Raw genomic sequence first — 20955 nt, 5'->3', positions numbered from 1 at the left:
GCATAATGAAATTGCGCATTCAGTCCTTCATCGCTATCAGATGCACTGATCGAAGTGATGCTAGTGTTGACAGGCGACGTTTCTGAGATAGAAACGGCGTAAAGACTGCGCACAAAAGTAGGCCCGTTATCGTTCACATCATCTACGTTGATAAAGAGCGTGGTCTCGTTTCTGAAATAAAGACCAGACACTGGACTGTCTCTCGCCTCGATCGTCAGCACAAAGCGATCTGTTTGCTCTCGATCGAGTGGCTGTGCAACCAGAACGCGACCCGTTCTGATGTCAATTCGGAATCGTTCTTCGCTGTTTCCGTTTATGATGGCGTATCGGATTGTTCCGTGAAGGCCGCTGCCGTCTTTGTCAGAAGCAGAAATTGATGCTGCGGTAAATCCAACGGTGACGTTTTCAGCAATCGCCGCAGAATATGAGCTCTGGCTAAACTGTGGAATAAATTCGTTGTGCGGAATGACGTGCACGATGATAGTAGCGTTCGTCGAGAGAGAAGGATCGCCACGATCAGAGCACTGAACGATGAGAAAGTAAACAGGACGTGTGAGGTAGTCGATCTCAGAGCTTCTTGCGACGACGAGACGATCATCTGCCGTCAATTCGAAAGCATCGTTTGCATTTCCAGAAACAAGAGTAGTATTCGTTTGCCCATTTGCTGCTGCGTCCTCATCAGTGCAGGTGACTCCAAGAACAAAGTCATTAGAACTCGCTACTTCGCTGACGGAACCAAAATAAACAGAAGAACTGAATGCAGGAGTATTGTCGTTATAGTCGATGATAGTAATAAGCAACGGCACTTCCTGAACGTGAACTCCGTCAAACGCTCGAACATAGTACAGATAAGCGCTCGCATTTTCCCGATCGAGTTGGTTCTTTACGTAGATTTTACCATTTGTCGAATCGATGTAAAAGTCGTCACGACTGCCTCCGCCAAGACGCAAGCTGTATTCAATACGGCTGTCGTGATCTTTGTCAGTGGCGCCAACAGTTGCTTGAAGTGAATTTAGCGGAGCATTTTCGCTCACAATAGCGCTGTATTGAATTTGTGCAAATTCTGGAGCGTGTTCGTTTCTGGCGACTATTTCCACATTGACTGAAGCTGTTATTGACTTCGGCTCCCTGCCAAGATCGTAGCAAGTGACACTGAAAAAGTAGTTCGTTTGCTTTTCGTAGTCAAAGACGGACTGCGCAAATACTTGACCAGCGGAATTGACTGAAAAGAGGCCGACGACAGAAGACGAAGTCAGTCTGAACTCGACCCGACCATTGTCTCCGCTATCCGCATCATTGCAAGTCAGGTTTATCAGCGGAGTACTACTGATCGTTGAATTTTCCAATATTTGTGCCGAATATAGAGCTGGACTGAAGACGGGAGTATTATCGTTGACATCGCCAACTGCAACAGAAACTGACGCTGTCGCCGACCTTGGAACGCCTAGCCTTGGTCGATCTGATGCCCTCACTTGTAGAACGTACGATTTTGTCGTTTCGTAGTCTAAAGATTGTCTCAACGTAATTTCTCCCGTAAGAGAATCGACGGCGAATTTCTCTTCAGAATTTCCTGCAACGATTGTGTACACTACGTCCCCCTCGGGTCCAGCATCAGCATCTGTTGCGCTGACTGTAATCACCGACGTGCCCACCTGAACATCCTCTTTCAATGTGGCAACGTACGAGCTAGCGTTAACAAAAGCCGGCGAAAAATCGTTGGCGTTAGTCAGCTGAATACTGACAAACGCAACCGATCGAAGTGACGGTCTTCCCGAGTCCACGACGTCAATATAGATACTGTAGAGAGCTTTCGTTTCAAGATCAAGTCCTTCAGAGCGGTTTACCAACAGGTAACCGGAAGAGTTGACAGAAAATACTTTATCTGTGTCGCCAGACGAGATAGCGTAGCTTAGCTGATTGTTGACGCTGCTGTCCGCGTCATCGCATCGCAACGAAGCAACCACTCTTCCAGTCGAAGCATCTTCGGGAAGAAGAGTAGCGATGACATTAGGACGACACGTTGGAACGTTGTCATTGACGTCTTGAACGGACACGCGAACGACGGCAGACGAACGGCGAGGCACGGCTGGCGGGAGTGCACTGTCTGTAGCATTAACGGTCAATACGTATGACGACGTCGTTTCCCAGTCCAAGGAGGCGCGAAGACGAATTGCCCCCGATGCGGAATCAATCGCAAATTTGTTTTCGTCGTTACCGTCAACTATAGAGTATACGACCAAGCCTTGAGATCCCGCGTCGCCATCGAGGGCCAAAACGCGAACAATTTCGAGTCCTACGGCGGCTGCTTCTGATACGTTGATACTGTAGACTCCAGATTGCGTAAAAACGGGAGAATGATCATTGGTAGGCGCAATAACAATCGCTAGAGACGCTGCTGATGTTCGACTGAAAGAGCCGCGGTCGAAACAATTGATTTGCAAATTGTACGCTGCGACCTTTTCGTAGTCTAGATCAGAATTGACGAAAACGGTGCCATTTTCGCTAATACGAAAGGCGCCGCCGACGTTTCCACTGACGATAGCAAAATCAGTTTGGCCGTTGTTTCCAATGTCTTTATCTGTACACGATAGCGTAGAAACGCGACTTCCCGTCGCTGTGTTTTCTTCCAACGTCGTTATGTAAAGATTGGGATCAAAAACGGGCGAATTGTCATTAACATCGGTGATTATAATCGTCGCATTCGCAATAGCCGACTTTACGGGCTCCGGTGATATGGCACTGTCTGTTGCTCGAATGCTTAACAAATATTTAGCAGTACTTTCTCTGTCAAGCCGGCTCGACACGAAGACGACTCCAGTGCTGCGGTCTATCGAAAACGCTCCGTCGTTTCCGCTAATGATTTCGTACGCGACTTGTCCTTGAGGGCCAGCATCGTCGTCATTTGCAGACACGGTCAGTACAGATAAGCCAACAGAGGCAGACTCGCTAACATTGGCAACGTACGCACGGTCGGAGAAAATTGGAGTATGTTCATTTTTGGCGATAACTAAAATAGTAATGATCGCATCAGTAGACAAATGTGGATCACCGCCATCAGATATTCGAATGGTTAGGACGTAAGAACTTCTTTTTTCTGCGATTCCGGAGCCAGACCCTGACGTTTCGTAGTCAAGCGAAGAAATGACCGACACACTGCCGCTAGAGGAAACTTCGAAAGCGCCATCTTCATTTCCAGAACTTATTTCGTACGAAAGTTGGCCATTACGTCCCTCATCCTGATCCAAACAACTTAGCTGAATAATTTCTCTCGGAGAAATTGCGGATTCCAAAATGCTTTCAGCGTACGATGTTTTCGAACAAACGGGACTATTGTCGTTGGCATCCAAAACGAGTACGCTCACATTAGTCGCACCTTCGCGAGGACTGAATTGATCTCTATCCGTCGCTGTGACAACGAGAGAATACAACGACGTTTCTTCTCGATCGAGAGATCGTAGAAGAGAAATGACACCTGTCGTTCTGTCAATAGCAAAGAAATTTCCATTGTTGCCACTCGTTATGCTGTAAACAATTTCTCCTTGACGCCCGTGATCAGCGTCAGCTGCGGTGAGAGAAAGAATTGAAGTTCCTATTGTTGTACTCTCGTTTGCAGACACTGCATAGGACGCTTTTGGAAATTTCGGAGAGTACTCGTTGAGGCAAGAAACATCGACGACGATATCTGCGGTGCCGCTGAAGGATACACCTCCGTAATCTGACGCAATTGCGGTGAGCTCGTGACGCCCAAGTTTTTCGCAATCTAGACTCTTCTGCAACTTGACGGCGCCGGTATTTGAATCAATAGTGAATGTTCTGTTTTCATTTCCTTTCTCAGCAAGCGAGAAGGCGATCGTTCCGTCGACACCAGAGTCGGCATCAGTTGCCGTAACAACTAGAAGAACGTCTCCTAGGATGCCAGGTTCTCTAGTGACTGTATGGTAGAAACTAGGCGAAAAGATAGGCTCGTTGTCGTTCACATCAAGAACCGTTATATTGACAAGCGTCCAGGTTGTTCTGACGCCGTCGCTTGCCGTCACTGTAATCGTATAGCTGCTTCGCGTTTCGTAGTCCAATAAGGCGGCAAGTGTGACGTTGCCGCTTCGTCTGTCGACGGAAAACACGCCGGTATCATCGCCTCCCGTTATGGTGTAGAAAACGCGTCCGGCGTCGCCTGCATCGGCGTCACTAGCCGACACTGTCACTAGAACTTGTCCCACGCTAACGTTTTCGTAAACGGGCGCGGAATAGGAACTCTTTTCAAAAACGGGAGCAAATTCGTTTGCCGACAACACGGAGATTCGTACGGTTCCAATTCCGTGCAGAAGCGGAACGCCGGAATCGGTACAGTTGACTTCCAAAGCGTACGAATCGATCTGTTCCAAGTCTAATGGATTTTGAACGGAAATCGTAGCAAAGCCCGTGATGTCAGTGCTAGAAATGGAGAAAGCGTCGTTCACGTTTCCGCTTGCAATCGTTATCGTTCTCCTGACGTTTGGCGTTCCAGGGTAGTCTTCGTCGTTGCAGCTCAATCGAAGCACGGAAGTTCCGATTGGAGCATCTTCTTTTACCGTCGCCGCACTGAGAGACGGTACGAAGTACGGCGCATTGTCATTTTCATCATCAACGTTCAGGACAACCACAGTCTCTCCCGTTTTCGGATCGACTCCTTGATCAACGGCTTCAATAATCAAGAAAAAAGCTGTGACCTTTAGAGACAGCTCGAAATCGACACTGTGCACTGTTCGTAGCACTCCGGAGTCTTGATCGACGCCAAAGAATTTGGAATTTCTCGCGTAATTCACATCAGTTGGAGCGAGATAGTACTTCACTTTTCCTTCAAGTCCTCTGTCTCTGTCTGTGGCTGTCACTTGGAGAAACGACGTGCCAACAGGAGCGTTTTCAGAAATCTCGATGCCCGTGTGTGCAGGCTTTGCAAAGACGGGAGGAAATTCGTTGCGACCTTCGACGACAATTTCGACCGAAGCGGTGGAAGATCTGGCGGGAGAGCCTTGGTCGGCACAGGCCACTTTCAAATTAAAACGGGTCATGTTTTCGTAATCCAACGGCTTTATAACTCGCAGCCAGCCATCTGTTGGTTCCAGAGAAAAGATATTTGATTCGTCACCAGAGGCAATGGAAAAGATCACTCGTCCGTTATCGCCGATGTCAGCATCAGTGCAAGTTAGTTGAAAGAAGGTCGTGTTTAGCGAAGCGTTTTCGCTGACGGTAGTAGTCAAGGTGTCCAAAGGCAAGAAAACGGGAGAATTGTCATTGACGTCGCTGACGACAACTCGAACGCTAGTGGTTGCCGTCTTTCCATTCGAATCTGCTCCATCAGAAGCACGCACCGAGAAGTTGTACGAGGAAATCGTTTCTCGGTCCAGACTTCCCGTCAACACAATCGAACCGGACGCACTGTCGACGGCGAAAGGAACATCATCGTCAAACGCGTACGTGACGACAGTTTCGTCGCAGATGTCCTTGTCCGTGGCATTGACGACTCCAATAATTCTACCGTTAGCGGAGTCTTCTGGGACAACGAAGTCGTAGCCGTCGCTACTGTCAAACACAGGAGCGTGATCGTTTACTGGTCGAACGCATATCTTGATTGTTACTACGGTCGAGAGACTTGGGTTTCCACCATCTTTCGCTAGGGCGTGTTCCGTGAAACAGCGGCACGTTTTTAGCAGAGTTACGGCTTTTGCGAGAATCACAGTGCCATCCGAGGTAAGAATAAACTGAGTCGAATCTTGGACAAAAGAATAGGAGATGTCGCCATTCTTTCCTGCATCGGAGTCGGTGCAGTTCAGTGTCAATATAGCACTTGAAGGCACTAGAGATTCTGAGATCGTAGTCGTGTATAAAGACTTGTCACACGACGGTGAATTGTCGTTGAAATCTAGAACGGTCACTGTCACCGTTGCTTGAGTCGTGTGCACAAAAGGAGGAAGACCGCCGTCCGTAGCATTTATTCGTAAGTCGTACGATTTGGTGGCTTCAAAATCTAATTGTTCAATGAGAACGAGATCGCCACCTGCGCTGTCAATTGCAAATTTTCCCTCCTCGTTGCCAGACACCAGCGAATACGTGACTTGGCCCTCAAGGCCGGCGTCGGCATCAGATGCTAAAACAGTCAGCAAAGTCGTCCCAACCGTCGCGTTTTCGGAAACGGAAGTGCCGTACAAAGCCGAATTGGTAAAGATGGGAGCGTGCTCATTGAAAGGAGCAACGCTGATAGAAATCTTCGCTTCAGACGAGAGCGATGGTACGCCTGAATCAGTGCACACCGCCGTAAACACGTACGATGCAGTTTCTTCGTAATTCAGCTTGCCGGAAACTTGGATGAGTCCTGACGTTGGACTGATGCTAAAAGGAACGGTCACGTTTTCCGGTTGAATTGAGTAACGAACAATTCCACCAGAGCCGGAGTCGACGTCTGAGCAGCTAACGGACAAGACACTTCCTCCAATTCCTTCCGCCTCGGATACAACGTCCGTGTAGAGACTGGCTCCGAATACAGGAGGATTATCATTGACATCCAAGACAGAGATGTTGAACAAAATTTCGGCAGTTTTCACATTGTTGATGGCATTGTCGGAAGCAGCGACGGTCAGAATGTACAGATCTTGCGTTTCTCTGTCGACAGTTTCTTTCAATTTTATTATCCCTGACCCGGAATCAATAACGAATTTATCTTCTTCGTTACCGTCGGTGATAGAGTAGGAAACCTTAGAGTCGCTGTCTGCATCTGTAGCGAGAACTTCTCCAACACTCGATCCCACTGTCGTATTTTCCAAGATATTTGTTTGATACGAATCCTTTTCGAACTTGGGCGCGTGTTCGTTTCTACCTTCTACGTCAATCACGGCGGATGCAGTGCTACTTCTCGAAGGACTTCCCCTGTCAACGCACACAACAACAATGACGTGCTGAGAGGCTACTTCTGCGTCTAGGTGTTTGGCTATTTGCAGATCTCCCTTGCCAGGAGAAACGGTCACGAGACGGAAGAAGTCGCTGGCGTTTCCAGGGACAATTGAAAGTGATACTTCTCCATTTGCAAGGATATCTCTGTCCGTGCAAGATACCGATCCCACCACGAAGCTCAAAGGAGCCGTTTCCAATACAGAGAAGAAGTAGTGAGCCGACGAAAACGCTGGATCGTTGTCGTTGGCGTCTGTGACTTTGATTTCGACTTGAACTGTGCTCGATCTCGCCGCTGCATCACTTGCTTTTACCAAAATGACAAAGCTCTCATTTGTTTCTCGGTCCAAACGATCAAATGTCGAAATGAGTCCGGTATAAGCGTCAACGACGAAATAGTTGCTATTCACGATTTCGTACTGAATTCGTCCTTGCGTTCCGCCGTCCGCATCGGAAGCCGAAACGAGACCGACTGACGTGCCAATAGATGCGGACTCGAGAACGGAGTAGGAGTAGTTTGCTGAAGAAAACCTTGGAGCGTGTTCGTTGACCGGATCAATAGTAATTCCAAGATAGGAATAAACGACAAGCGGTGGGTCTCCTCCATCCGTTGCGGCAATTTCCAAAGCAAACAAAGTCGCTTCTTCGTAGTCCAAACGTCGATTAACGACAACGGTTCCCGAGTACTGGTCAATAGAGAAAGAATTTCTCGTATTTCCAGTGACAATACTGTACGTAATCGCTCCATTGCTACCAGTGTCTCGATCCGTCGCACTGACACTTATTACTGACGTGCCAATAGTCGCATTTTCAAAAATTGCAGCTGAATAAACCACTGACGAGAAAACGGGACTATTGTCGTTGACGTCCAAAACGGAAATTGTGACAGATGCTGTTGCTGATTTGGCTAAATCTGAAGGAACGGTGTCGTAAACGGCAATCATAAGTTGATAGGTATTATTTGTCTCGCGGTCTAGAGTTTCTCTCAGGAACACTTGGCCCGAAAGTGAATCAATTGAAAATTTGTTTGCATCATTTCCCGCTATAATTTTATACGTGAGAGGACTTCTATCACTGCCATCCTTGTCAACAGCCGAAACTTGCAAGATCACAGTACCGGTAGTAGCGCTTTCACTGACGTTTGCTTGATAAAGACCGCCTTCGGTGAATTCCGGCGCAAATTCGTTCTCAGAGTCGACAATTACGGTCAGTTGTGCTGTAGAGGAAAGACTCGGCGTTCCGTGGTCGTAAACGACTATTTGCAGTTGGTGCGCTGCCGTTTTTTCGAAATCGATCACTCCAGAGACTATGACAAATCCTGTTGAATTGATGGAAAAGAGTGCATCGGCATTTCCAGTTTCGATGAGATAGCCGAGTTGAGCATTCATTCCCTCATCGCGATCAGTGGCAAAAATTCGGTCAACAACCGTTCCATTAGCAGCATTTTCAGCAATGTTTGCAGCGTATATAGCAGGCGATAGAGTTGGCGCATTGTCATTGACATCCAAGATGGTTATTAGGACATCTTCCTGACTGGATTTTGCTACTAGTGGCGGCAAGGCTCCATCTGTTGCCGTGACAACAAGGCGATACGATGAAGACGTTTCTCGATCTAATCCGTCTCTGATGTCTATTCTTCCAGTTCGACTATCAATCTGGAACTTGTTTTCACTGTTGCCGGTCGTGATCGAATAGGTAACGTCGCCGGGAGAGCCAAGATCCAAGTCTATAGCACTAACGCTAAGGACGGAAGTGCCGATTGTGCTGTTTTCAAATAGAGCAGCAGAATAGCCGCCTGGAAGAGCATCAAATTTGGGAGCATAGTCGTTGACCAAGTCTGGAATAATCTGAATGATGACGGTGGCTGTGTCAGAGTTGTACGGCCACGATCCGTCAATAGCCGTCACAGTCAATGTGTAAGACACTTGGTTCTCTATACTCAGAAGCTGGGCAAGAGAAACTTTTCCCGTTTGACCATCAATAGTGAAAGTGTTGTTTTTGTTTCCGTCTGTGATACTGTACGTTACGTTTCCATTGATTCCTGAGTCTTTGTCGGTCGCAGTTACTTGCAAAATGAAATCGCCGATTGCGGTCGATTCTCCAATGTAAGTGGTGTAAAGAGTGGGATCAAAAACAGGGGAGTTGTCGTTCACGTCCAGTACGGTGAAAGTTTCGTTTACAAACGCAGACCTCACTCGAGATGGAAGCGAGGCTCTATCGGAAGCTCGTATAAGCAGCGTGTAGCTATTTTCTGTTTCCCTGTCTAAGGACGAGACTAAGATTATATCCGCTGTTTTCTCATCAATGGCAAATTTTCCGGCCTCGTTTCCAGCTACAATGGCATATAGTATTTCTCCTTCGGGGCCTACATCATCATCTGTAGCAGTATCATGGGCTACAGTGGTTCCAATAGTCGCGTTCTCAAAGACGCTCCTTTGAAATTCCGGCTGACTAAAAACGGGACTAAAATCGTTGACAGGAACAACTGTGACGGAAAGAAATCCGCCTGAAGAAGATCTTGCAGGAACTCCTTGATCCGTGCATCGTAGTTGAGCTGTGAAGACAGCATTTTCCTCATAGTCCAAAGGCAGACGCAAAGAAACGTTTCCGCTGACCGGGTCAATTTCGAAGTACGAACCGTCACCAGAGCCAGATCCAAGCGTCGAGGTACCGTTTTCACCGATGATTGCGTACCTCACTTCGGCGTTAGTCCCAATGTCCTGATCGGTGCAGTATGCTGTAGCCAACACGCTACCGACGTCTCTTCCTTCCGTCACCACAGCCGTGTAGACAGCAGGATCAAAGGTTGGATCATTGTCATTGCTATCGAGTACGGTAATTGTCACAGTTGTCGTGTTGAAGTGAACGGGAGTAGGATATTTTGCATTGTCTGTAGCATTGATCGTGAGCTGGTAAAGATCCTTCGTTTCCCTGTCCAGTACAGCGTGTAGCGTGATGAGTCCTGTGCGTTCATTGATGAAAAAGACGTTGTCTTCATTGCCAGACGCAATGCTATAGAGTACTTCTCCCTGACGGCCGACATCTCTATCTGATGCAACAACTCGAACAACAGAGACTCCCGTCGAGGCCGTTTCAATTATTGAAGCAGAGAAAGAAGAGGCGCTGAATTCCGGATAGAATTCGTTGACGGCGGACACCAAAACGCTCACTTGCACTGACGACGACAGCGACTCATTGCCAAAATCACTAACCTGAACGGAAAATTGGTAGGAGCCATCCACTTCGAGGTCAAGCCTTCTCTCGAGGCTTATGACTCCTGTTGTACCATTGATGACAAAAGGCAGGGATACAGAGCCACTAATACTGTATGCAAGGAGACCATTTTCTCCGATGTCAGCGTCGGAACAGTTAGTCTCAACAACCGTAGTCCCCACAGCCAAATTTTCTGCCTCAATGACCGAAAGCACAGACGGCACGCACGTAGGAACATTATCGTTCACGTCCGATACTTTGATGATGACGTCTGCTTGGCCAGATTTCTGCTTGCCGTCCTCAGCTGTGTCGGTGGCGCGAACTACGAGGTTGTAGGTGTCGACAGATTCTCTGTCCAGACTTCCAGCGACAATTATTTCGCCCGAAAATGAATCGATAAGGAATTTATTTGCCTCGTTCCCGCTTACGATTTCGTACGAAACAGTTCCATGACTTCCGAAATCGTCATCGATTGCCCTAACGGTTACGGCCGGAGTACCGACTGATGACCCTTCAGAGACAAGTGCATTATAAACACGGTTTTCAAATTCAGGTGGAAAATCGTTGACCGGTTCGATGTGCACAGAGACTGTGGCTGTTGAGCTCAGCGGTGGAACGCCGTTGTCCTTGGCGACGACAACGAGCGTGTAATCAGAAACATTCTCCGAATCCAGCGGTTTGTTTACGATGATGGCGTCGACCAATAGGCGGAAAGAGCCGTAATCGTTCCCGGACAAAATAGAATAGTCTATTCTTTGATTGACGGTGGGCGAGTCAGCATCGGTCGTGGTGAGAATGACGACCGAGGAAAACAGGGCCGAGTTCTCAGGCAAAGACTCCGCATACACGGCCGGCTTAAAAACGGGAGGATTGTCATTTTCGTCTTGAACGTTAATCACTAAAAGACGGGGAGCGCTTTCTTTCGGAGCTATTGGATCCTTATCCCGCGCTTTCACAGTTACGGCATAATACCGGTGCACTTCATAGTCCAAAGAGTCGCGCAGGTATAGCACCCCGGTGTTGGCATCGATGTCGAAAACGTCGACGTTTATCGGTTCGACTCTGTCTATGAAAAACGTCACTTCTCCCTGAACGCCGCTGTCGCCGTCCGTTGCATTGAAATCGAATACAACTGTGCCTAGCGGCGCATATTCGCTGATTTCAACACCCAACAGCAGACCAAGAGAGTTCGAAATAACGGGAGCGTGCTCGTTGGCTTGACTAAGTTGGATTGTAAGATCTGCGGTAGCTGTGCGACTGGCAATGCCCTTGTCCTCACAAGTCACAAGCAAAGAGTACGTGGCAACTGTGTCAGCATCGAGAGTTTTCTCTACGTACACGACGCCCAACTGATCGATCCTAAATTTGTTTGGCACAAGAAGTTGGGATCCGTTGCGAGTAGTAGTATTGATACTTAGCGTCACGTCGCCGTTCAGACCGGAATCTTTGTCGAGGCACGTAACTGTCGTGACGCTCACTCCAACCGAAACGCTTTCCGAAACCGTCGCCGAATAGACGGCAGGATCGAAGTACGGCGCGTTGTCATTGACGTCCGAAACTGTAATTATTACCGTTCCAGTGCCGGTTTTCGGGTTGCTTATAGACCCGTCAGTCGACAAAACGATGAGAACGTACGATTTTTCTGCTTCGTAGTCCAACGACGATACAAGCGTAATGTTACCACTGGCCGGATCAAGACTAAACGTTCCTCCATCGTTTCCGCTCGCAATCGAGTAGCTCAATTCGCCGTCGGATCCAAGATCACCGTCCTCTGCTTGGACACTGACAACAAAACTGTGGACGGCAGTGTCTTCGCGTAAAGATGGTGGATTATAGACTGACGACGGCGTAAATCTAGGCACTTCTTCGTTGACGCCGGTCACAGCGATAGAAAGACGTGCCTCGGAAAACAAAGCCGGACTTCCTCGATCGGTAGCGCGTATTGTCAGTAGATAGAACGGCGTCGTCTCGTAGTCGATTTGTCCGTTCACCGAAACTATTCCCGTCGTAGGATCAATGGTAAACAGATTGGCGGCGTTTCCTCCAGATATAGAGTAATCAAAACGTCCGTTGTCGCCCAAATCTTTGTCTGATGCCGAGACTCTCGCAATAGACGTCGTTAGTGGAACATTTTCGACGATTCTGACGACGTATAAAGTGGGATCGAATATCGGCGAGTTGTCGTTGACGTCATTCACCAGAACAGTCACGAGGGCGATCGAAGTCCTTGGAGTAGGGCTGAGATCAATTGCTCTTATCGTTAGCAAAAGATTGTTCCTTGCTTCTCGATCTAGACTCCGCACTAAAAGAATGTCGCCGGAACGCGAATCGATTTGAAAGGCGCTAGAGTTTCCGTTGGCGGCTAGTTCGTACCGTACAACGGCACCTGAGCCAGAGCCGTCTTCGTCGGTTGCCGACACGGTAGCCACTCGTGTGCCGACAGTCGCATTTTCAAAAACGCTGACCACGTAATTGGGACTCGGTGTAAACACGGGAGACTCTTCGTTGACATCGAGCACATTTACGGAAACGGTTACCCTCGTCAGTAGGCGTGGTTCACCTCCGTCTCGCACTTCGATTGTGAGCAAATAATTTGCTACGTTTTCTAGATCCAGTGATTTTTGAAGAGCGACTCTTCCTCCGGATGAAATACCGAAAGTACTGTTTTCATTTCCGCTTGTTATGCTGTAGGAAATCTGCCCATCGGCACCAATGTCCAAATCAGAACAAGTCAAAGCGACAACAAAAGACCCAACAGAAGAATCTTCTCTCAATTGTGCGACATACGCTGATGGAGTGCAGGTGGGCGAATTGTCGTTGACATCGAGAACTTCGACGAATATAGTCGCACTGCCAGTTTTAGAGCCCGATGTTGAGGTGTCTACTGCTATGAGAGAAATGTTATACGTTGCTTGAGCCTCTCTGTTCAGAGAAGTGCGAAGAGATAGCAGGCCGGAGTACTGGTCGAGAAGAAACGGGCCGTCAACGAGACTACCAGAGACAAAACTATACCGCACGCGATCTCCATCGGCGTCCGTCGCACTGATTGTAGCAACAGATTGTCCTACTGTCGAGTTCTCGAATACGCTGCTTGAGTATTGACCATTGCCTGTAAATACTGGAACGAATTCATTTTCTGGCCGAACGGCAATGCTGACGACGGCAGAGCCCGATCTTGAAGGAGTGCCATTGTCGTACGCCAAAACAGACAGAGTATAGAGATCTTGAATTTCTCTGTCTAGCAATTCATCAAGAAGAATAAAACCGTCCTTGTCAATGCTGAATTTTCCCGCGTCGTTTCCTTTTGTAATGTTGAATGTCAATCTGCCAAACAGATCGTCTTTGTCAGAAGCTGTCGTGCGAACGATGACTGTTCCCGTAGAAATCAGTTCGCTGACACTCACAGAATACGCAGACGGGTCGAAAACGGGATCGTTGTCATTGACATCCTCTACGCTGATTGTGACTGAAGCAACGCTCTGAGTAGAGCCGGCGGTGGCAACGACAAAGAAAATATAAGTAGCCTTTAGTTCTCTGTCGAGCGTACGACGAATTTGAATTTCTCCGCTGTTTTGGTCGATGTGAAAGAAGTCTGACTCATTTCCCGGTAAAACGCTGTACGTGACCGCTAATCCGTCGGGATCTGTTGCAGACACCTGAAAAATCGAAGTCCCTAGGGTAGCGTTCTCCTTCAGCGAAACCATATAGGTATCTGACGGAGAAAACACGGGAGCGCTTTCATCCACGTTAGTCACGGTAACAGCAATTCTGGCTTCGCCTGTGAGGCTAGGCGACCCTCGATCCGCCGCTCTGACGGTCAGCAAGTAAGAAGATGTTTCCTCGTAGTCGAGAGTCTTTGCTAGCAAAATTTCGCCGCTGTCCGTAGCAACGAATGTATTGTTGCTATCGCCTCCGCTAATAAAAAGACGCACGTCGCCGTTGCTTCCAGAGTCCACGTCACTGTACGTAACTCTTAGTAGGGTGCGTACAGGCAATGCGTCTTCCTTCACGGAAACACTATAAATCGCCGGAGCAAAGGCAGGCGCGTTGTCATTCACGTCGACAAGCGATATATTAACGTTCACTATAGCTGACAATGACGGAAGACCTTGATCTTTTGCAGTGATTGTCAGCAGGTAGAAAGTCGTCGTTTCGTAGTCGAGGGAACGCTGCAAATATATATCCCCATTGAAGGAGTCGATTACGAAGTTGCGCTCGGAGTCTCCGTTTGTGATCGAATAGCGCACCGTTCCAGAAAGACCTAGATCGTCGTCAGCTGCCGAAACGGTTCCAACGCGACTACCAATGGCAAGGTCTTCATCGATTGAGAAACTGTAGAAGTTTTTCGCAAATTCGGGCGAGTGTTCGTTTACGCCGAGAAGGCGGACCACGACGAGACCCACCGCTGATCGAGACGGCTGTCCTTCGTCTGTACACGTCACTTGAATTGTGTACGATAAAACCGATTCCAGATCTAATCCGGTTTTCACCGTCAAAAGTCCCGTTTTCGAATCAACGGCAAAATGATTCGTCGAGTTGTCGATGGAAATAAGTGTCGCGTTGTTGGGGGCCGTGGCATCGCTGTCGGAGCACTGGATAGTCACGACGCTCGATCCCACAGTCGCATTTTCGAACAAAGCAGCAGTGTAGACCGTAGGAAGTAAAACGGGGTCGACGTCGTTGACATCCGCAACAGTGACAAACAATGTTGCTATATCTATCTTAGCAGGTAATCCACTGTCGGTCGCATAAACTTTAGCTTCCACGTTGGCAATTTTTTCTCGATCTAGCTCCCGAGCAAGTGTGATCTCTCCGGATACTTGGTCAATAGCAAAGTAATCTTCACCATCGACTATAGTGTACGTCACTTTCGTTCCATCGCCATCGGTAGCATTTGCTCGCGTGACGCTTGTCCCGACGGCTGTGTTCTCTTCCAAACCAAGAACGACGTAGACAGATTGATCGAATTTCGGAGCGTATCTATTCTCCTGGTTCAGCTGCACTGTGACTTGTGCCTCAGAAGAAAGAGAAGGAGATCCGCCGTCAAAACAATTGATTACAATTGTGTAAAAGTCGTACGTGACGTAGTTCAGATCACCTTCCACGGTCAGCAGACCAGACGACGAATTTACTCCAAACGCATTGCCCACATTTCCCGATTCGATTGCATAGGAAACAACAGATTTTGCACCTACGTCGTCGTCAGCACACGTGACCGTTACGACGCTGCTACCTCGAACGGCCGTTTCAGAAAGACTAACGGCGTACACAGTTGGACGGAAGAGAGGATTTTCGTTTATGTCACTGATTGTTATTTCCACGGTAGCTGCCGACGATTTGGCTTGATCGCCGCTTCCACTTCCGGTGCTGTCATCTGTTGCTGTAATAATGAGAGTGTATTTATCACTCGTTTCTCTGTCTACACTTCGTGCGAGAACGATTTTTCCCGATGCAGAGTCGATGAGAAATTTTTGTTCGTCGTTTCCGGCTGTGATTGAATAAGACAATTTTCCGCCACCGCCGACATCGGCATCAGAGGCACTTACAGTGATAACCTCAGTTCCGACTGCAGCTCCTTCGGATACAGCTGCGTAGTAGCTTCCATTTCTCGTAAAAATGGGACCGTGATCGTTCTTCGACTGAACGGTGACAGAAACGAAAGCCGTTCCAGTTAGAGGACGAGCCCCACTGTCCGTGCAGGTTACAGTCACCAGGTAAAACGACGTCGTTTCGGCATCTAGCGTCTTTTCCAATTGTAAATCTCCATTGTTCGTAATACCAAACGTATCGCCAATTACGCTGTATGAAATTTTCCCGTTATCACCAACGTCTAAATCGCTGCAAGTGACAGTGGATACAGTTGTTCCTATAGACGCCGTTTCTGCCAGAGAAGCGACGTAAACAGACGGCTCAAAAATTGGAACGTTGTCGTTTTCGTCCAAAACGGTAAATTTGATCACTGCTGTCGCTGACAGACTTCCAGGTTCACTGCCGTCGTCTGCTTGTACGGTTATGTTATAGCTGTCTGTTCTTTCTCTGTCTAGTGAAACGGCGAGCGACACTTGACCAGTTAGAGAGTCGACTCGGAACTTGTTTTCTTCATTTCCTCCGATTATTGAATACTTGACTATGCCGTGTACTCCTAGATCTTCGTCTTCAGCCGAAACCTTGAATACACTAGTTCCAATCGTTTCGTTTTCCCTCACTTCAGTCGCGTACGGAAGATTGACAAAAATCGGCGAATGATTATTCACCGGGGTGACTTGAATTCCGACAGTCGCAGTGGCTGTCAAGGACGGTGTGCCGGAATCCTTGCAGGTGGCAATGAAAGCGTAAATGCTCCGAGTTTCAAAATTCAAAGCTGACACAAGTGAAATTCGTCCAGTTGAACGATTCACCGAAAATTCGGATACAGATAAGTCGATTGAATAGGAAATCTGGCCGTTCAATTCCTTGTCCTGATCTGTGCAATGTAAGACGATATCGATTGGTCCTGGCGAAGCTGCTTCGGAAACAGAGGCGCTATACACAGCAGGACGAAACACTGGGCGATTATCATTGACATCCAAAACATTAATGATCACAAACGCTGTGTCCGATTTTGCCACACCAGCTCCGTCTGTCGCCCGTACGGTTAAATTGAACACTGAAGTCGTTTCTCTATCCAAAGTTGCTATTAGTCGAATATCACCAGTGACACTGCCAATAGCAAAGTGTCCTCCGTCGTTTCCAGCCTCAATTGCGTACGTCACCTGTCCTTCGTCACCAGCGTCGGAGTCTGAAGCCGAGACGGTAATTACGAGACTTCCTATAATGATATCCTCCTTCACGTCTTTGAAGTACGTCTCTTGATCAAATAGAGGAGCGTGTTCGTTTGCGGCCACAATCACCACAACGACGACGGCTTTGCTAGACAGGGACGGTTGACCGAGATCTCTAACGACTACATCAAGAACGTAGACTTCGGTTGTTTCAAAGTCGACGTTTTTCGCCACAGTCACGTCACCAGTTGTCTTTCCAATGTTAAACGTTCCGTTTGTATTTCCCGCCGCAATGCTGTACTCTAGTACGCCATTAGCGCCTTCGTCTTTATCCGTAAATTTGACCTTGGTGACGAAATCCCCAATAGCAGACGTTTCTTCAAGGCTGACATTGTAGAACGTTTCGCCGACGGGCGAGTTGTCATTTACGTCGGTTACGTTGACGACAAACGAAACGAACGCCGTTCGCACTCTATGTGATGACACAGCCGAGTCGGAAGCCGAAACATTGAGCGAATATTTCGCTACAGTTTCACGGTCGAGATAGGCAACAAGGAAAATCCGACCCGAATTTGCATCAATTCTAAATTTAGCTTCTTCGTTGCCTCCGACAATGGCGTACGTCACTTCTCCGTTTATTCCATTATCAGAATCGTCGGCGTGAACGGTGCCTACGACGCTGCCCAAAGCTCGATCCTCAGGAATTGGGACGGCATATGAAGACTTTTGGAACTCTGGAGCGTGTTCGTTCTTGGGATTCACGTTGACAGTTACTTGCGCTTGTGCAGTTCGAGGTGGGAGTCCATTATCGATAGCGTTGACAAGCAAGGCGTAAATGCTATGCATTTCAAAGTTGATAGTGTCTGACAGAGTAATCAACCCATTGTCGTTGATAACGAATTTTCCGTGTCCTCCAAATAGAATAGTGTAGTTCAGTTTGGCATTAGTTCCCGAGTCAGCATCGCTGGCGTTTACTTGAACGACCCTTGTGCCTGAAGGGCTGTCTTCTTCCAAAGACGTCACATACACCGTTGGATCAAAAACAGGATCGTTGTCATTGACGTCTTCCAATTTGATTTGGACCGTATCGTCGGTGCTAAAGCCACTTCCATCCGTTGCCGAAATGATAAGAGAATATTCAGCTGTCGTTTCTCTGTCTAAGACGGAGGCGATCTTCAGTTCGCCCGAGTTGGCGTCTAATACGAAATGCCCCTTTTCGTTGCCTGATTTTATTAGGTAGCTCACTTGCCCGTGAACACTTTTATCGCTGTCTACAGCTCTCACTGTACCGACAATGGAATTCAAAGCTCCGTCCTCTTTGATAGAGAAAACATACGGCGTAGGATCAACAAACTGCGGCCTGTGCTCATTGGCGCCCAGAACAAAGATTGATACGAGGGCTGTAGCAGACAACGAAGGATTTCCCGAATCAGAAACAGTCACAACGAGATTGTATGTCTCAGTGTCTTCGAGGTTTAGAGCACCTTCGACGGTTATCCGTCCACTTCCGTCAATGTCGAAAACATTTAGAGGATCTCCGCTTGTTATTTGGAACGTTAGAAGAGCGTTGAGATCAGAATCCTTATCGGTTGACGTCACCTCGACTGCAGTTGTACCGTTTTTGACCGATTCGTTCAGCTGGACTGCATATACAGCAGGAGTAAACACGGGAGCGTTGTCATTGACGTCGCTCACAGTTACCGTCACATTTGCCGTCGTCGAAAGATATGAATCTGTGGCATTAATCAAAAGATTGTACACAGATGTTGTTTCCCGGTCTAAAGAGCGAGTCACTATTATGAGACCGGTTGCTGGATCTATATCAAATCGATTTTCTTCGTTTCCGCCGGAAATGCTGAACAAAATGACGTCGTTTGTATCACTGTCCGAAGCGTTGACTCGAATCACGCTTGTTCCAATTGAGACCCCTTCTGATACAACGGTCCTGTACGGAAGTCCTTCAAAGACAGGTGGAAAATCGTTTTTGGGCAGAACGTTGACTGTAACTGTAGCCTTTCCAGATCTCGGCGGATTTCCTGCGTCGGAGCAGGCAACAGCGAGATTGTAGACAGTTTTGTAATTGTAATCCAAAATGTCTCGAGTTATGAAGATGCCGGTTGTGGGATACACAGAGAAGAAATTGTCTTCGTTTCCATCGGTGATGGCGTAAGTAATTTTAGAATTATTCGTCGATATTTGATCCCTGTCCGTACACTTTATGGTAGTCAATATTACTTCGGGCACCTCGCCTTCGAGAACGGACACAGCGTACGTTCCAGGAGATGGCACAGGACTGTTGTCGTTTACGTCCGTGACAGTTATTTGCACGGCTGCGAAGTCAAAGACGCCATTTTCTTCCACTCTGACAAGAAAATCGTACTTTTCTCGGTCTTCCCGATCCAGCGTTCTCGCTTGGAAAATCCGTCCCAAAGCGTCAATTGTAAAGGCGTTGTCTATTGCGGAAGAATTCTGAATGGTGTACTGAAGGATCGCCGAGTCTGGATCTGTTGCCGTAAGGGTGGTGACAAGCACCCCCACGGACGAATCTTCAGCAAGAGCGGCTGCATAAGCGCGAGGACTAAAGGTGGGTCCCCTTTCGTCAACATTTGTCACTGTGACGTAAACGGTGCCTGTAGCTGATTTGCGTGGAATTCCGCTATCATAGCAAACAGGACGTAGTTCATATAGTTGCCGTACTTCGAAATCCAACTGGTCGTCAAGAGTGATGCGACCGCTGATCGCATCGATCTTGAAAACAGACGAATTCAAACTGTACGTAAGACCTAAATCTTTCGGCAGGTCTCCGTCGACGCACAGAACGGTTGTCACGTAACTTCCCACAGGAGAACTTTCGTTTGCAGATACTACGACGATCGAATCAACAAACGATGGCGCATTATCGTTTTCGCCCAGAACGTCGACATGAACCGTCGTGTTGCCCGATAGAGACGGCAATCCGTTGTCTCGCGCCTCGACGACAAAAGAAACGCGAGCATAAGTCTCTCTGTCAAGAGCTGAACTGACAAGTCTAACAATTCCCGTCACTGGATCGACGGAAAAGTAGCCAAGCGAATCGTCCTTGATGCTGTATGTTATTGATCCGTCGCTTCCGCAGTCTGAATCAGTTGCGTTCAAATCGATAACAAACGTGCTCACAGGCGCATTTTCAAGTGCAGTGGCAACGTAGGAGTCTTTGGCAAAGCTTGGCCGATACTCATTGACTCCTCTTATAGTTATTATAATCACGACAGTTCCGCTTCGTGGGATCGCTCCTTTATCGGTCGCCTGAACGGTTAGAGTGTACGACGCCAGCTGCTCGCAGTTTACTACTCGTTTCAAAGTGATTAAACCGGTAGCAGCGTCGATGGAAAATGCATCGCCGACGTTTCCACCAACGATGGAAAATACCAGTTCTTTATTTTCTCCATCATCTCCGTCACTTGCCGTCACCTGAAGAACACTCGCTCCCACAACGCTGTCCTCTCGAAGAGTGACAGCGTAGAGAGAATCGGAAAACACTGGGGTATTGTCATTCACATCCGTTATAGTTACGTTCACAGTTGCAGATGCCGATTTTAGGCCCGAGTCCGTCGCTCGAACGCCGAGCACGTAGGAAGAACGCGTTTCCCTGTCCAGAGATCCTCGTAGCACAATCTTTCCCGTCGTTCGTCCGATGTGAAAAACATTTCCAACATTTCCGGCACTTATTTCGTAGAAGACCGACCCGCCAGTGTGTAAATCGGCGTCTGTAGCTGTCACAGTTACAATGTCCTCTCGCACCGTCGAATTTTCCGGTATACGCACGGAATAGAACGAAGGATCAAAAACGGGACTGTGATCGTTTGTTCCGGAAACGGCAATGATAACGGTGGCGTTCGAAGAGAGGCTTGGCGACCCTTGATCTTTGCAGACCAAACCAAGATTGTACGACGATCTCTGCTCGTAATCGAGATTTCCTATCAAAGAAACATTTCCAAAGGCATCGACCGCAAAAGTGCTGTTGAAATTTCCTGAAGTGATGTCGAAGGAAATAATTGAATTCGTACCAATATCGCTGTCA

The 20955-nt window shown here is 47.9% G+C and overlaps 1 protein-coding gene across 1 annotated transcript in view; it reads right to left on the bottom strand.

The window, feature by feature from the left end:
• LOC136192059 (uncharacterized) overlaps positions 1 to 20955 on the bottom strand; it is a 55547-nt gene that overhangs the window by 11654 nt on the left and 22938 nt on the right. Inside the window, exon 2 of the mRNA XM_065980552.1 lies at positions 1 to 20955. This exon is cut by the window's left edge and continues 10548 nt beyond it; it is cut by the window's right edge and continues 22615 nt beyond it. Within this exon, the coding sequence (XP_065836624.1) occupies positions 1 to 20955 (20955 nt within the window).

This window comes from Oscarella lobularis, chromosome 10, assembly GCF_947507565.1.
Source record: "Oscarella lobularis chromosome 10, ooOscLobu1.1, whole genome shotgun sequence".
Classification (NCBI taxonomy): Eukaryota; Metazoa; Porifera; class Homoscleromorpha; order Homosclerophorida; family Oscarellidae; genus Oscarella; species Oscarella lobularis.
This window is presented reverse-complemented; position numbering and strand designations above follow the sequence as displayed.